Source organism: Herpailurus yagouaroundi, unplaced genomic scaffold, assembly GCF_014898765.1.
Source record: "Herpailurus yagouaroundi ecotype Mexico unplaced genomic scaffold, PumYag 164, whole genome shotgun sequence".
Taxonomy (NCBI): Eukaryota; Metazoa; Chordata; class Mammalia; order Carnivora; family Felidae; genus Herpailurus; species Herpailurus yagouaroundi.
Window position 1 is genome coordinate 12,978,138 of NW_024412405.1, and position 1,662 is coordinate 12,979,799.

Below are 1,662 nucleotides of genomic sequence, written 5' to 3' on the forward strand. Positions count from 1 at the left end.
GATTCCAAGCTTCGGGAGCTCAAGGGAAATACCACCCCGCAGAGAAAACTCTGGTCCGAATACACTATGGATCACAATCTTCAGCTTTCCACCCGGGGCTTATCTGATGGCAGGATCACAGCTATGAACATGCTCCTGCAGATCCGGAGTCCTGTCCCTCAGTCCCTGCTGCATTTCCCCACTTGATGCTGTCCCTCTACCTGCAGCCCGGGGCTTCCAGTTAACATCAGCTGCTGCCCCATGAGTCTCAACTGAGCCACCACCTGGGGAGGTTTCTCCTTCTCGAGCCTTGGGGAAGAAAGCCCGAGAAGGGCGGGTCCAGCTGCCTCTGGGGAAGAGCTGCCCCAGGGTGGGGGGGTTTCTCCCTCTACACCACGGTCTTCCAGCCAGTGGGTGGGGGGAGGGGCATTGCCGAGACTCAAAAGACAATAGAGACCGATGAATGGATGAAGGAAATGGGGTGCAAACGCGCAGCAGAGTATCATTCAGCCTTAACAGGGAAGGAAATTCTGACATAGGAGCCGACGTGGAGGGATCTTGAAGACATTTTTAACAAGTGAAAGAAGCCAGACACAGAGGACAAACGGTGTATGATTCCACCTACATGCGGTACTTAGAGCCCAAAAATTCCACAAGTCCGAAAGTAGAATGGTGGCCACCGGGGAGGGAGAACAGAGAGGACGTGTGCAGTGGGCACAGAGTTTCAGGCTGGCACGGGGACAGAGTCCTGGAAACGGTGGGTGGTGACGGCTGCGTGAAGGTGTGAGCGTGCCAGTCAGCGCGCACTTCCCAGGTAACGTGTACGTTTTTATGTTATGTGTGTTTCACCATAATTTAAAAAAAGTAGAAACTCCCTTCATTTGCCACCTTCATGTTCTCAGTACTGGCAAAGCACAACCCCGCTCCCCCTCAAGTCAGACAGCGAAACCGGAAAAGGACCTGGAGATAATGGCTGTATCACTTGTGCTCTTGTGAGTAAAGAAAGTAACGTGGGGCCTTCCAGAACTGCTTTGGCCGGTTCACCTTGCAGGCAGAGCCACGCAGGCACGCGCACACGTGCAGCCCAACGCTGCATCCGGCTTTGCTTCCCCGCACACAGGTGGCGTTCTCCCAGCTTAGTGGTCTCCAAAGCGGGGTCCCCGGAGCATCACCTCAGAAGTTGCTGGAAATGCACATTCACGGGCCCCACCCAGACCTACTGAGCCAGCCAATCCGGGGTGAGGCCAGGGAGCCTGCATTTTAACTAGGCCGCCCAGGAGCTCAGGTGGCCGCTCACGTTGGGGCCCAGGTCTGGCCCAGGTCTCCCGCCGCCGCTCCTGTCCTGCCGAGGGCCCGGGGCGGGACAGCGGAGCCCGGGCGCGGCCCGGACAGGTGGCCTCCCGCCGGGGCTCAAGGGGCGCTACCCTCTGCTCCCTGCGGTTCCACCGCCTCCGAGGGTGGAGCCCGGCCGCCCCGCCTGCACACCTCCAGCGGCACAGGTGGCTGGGCAGGGCCTGGAAACAAAGTCATAAGAGCAGCACCTTGAAAAAAAAAGTCCTCTCTCCTGGACTCCCCGCTCGCTAGTCGCAGGGAGCCCTCGGAGCCGCCACCATGGGTAGGTCCCGGGGCCGGGCCGGCGTCGTCGGGGCGCAGAGGGGAGCCCGGGGCGCTGTGGGGGGCGGG

At 59.7% G+C, this 1,662-nt stretch overlaps 1 protein-coding gene across 1 annotated transcript in view; it reads left to right on the top strand.

The window, feature by feature from the left end:
- Positions 1–1,397: 1,397 nt before the first annotated feature.
- Positions 1,398–1,662, top strand: part of SLC15A1 (solute carrier family 15 member 1) — a 61,803-nt gene continuing 61,538 nt past the window's right edge. The window contains exon 1 of the mRNA XM_040487205.1: positions 1,398–1,594. Within this exon, the coding sequence (XP_040343139.1) occupies positions 1,591–1,594 (4 nt within the window). The 5' untranslated portion in view covers positions 1,398–1,590. The remainder of the gene's footprint in view (positions 1,595–1,662) is intronic.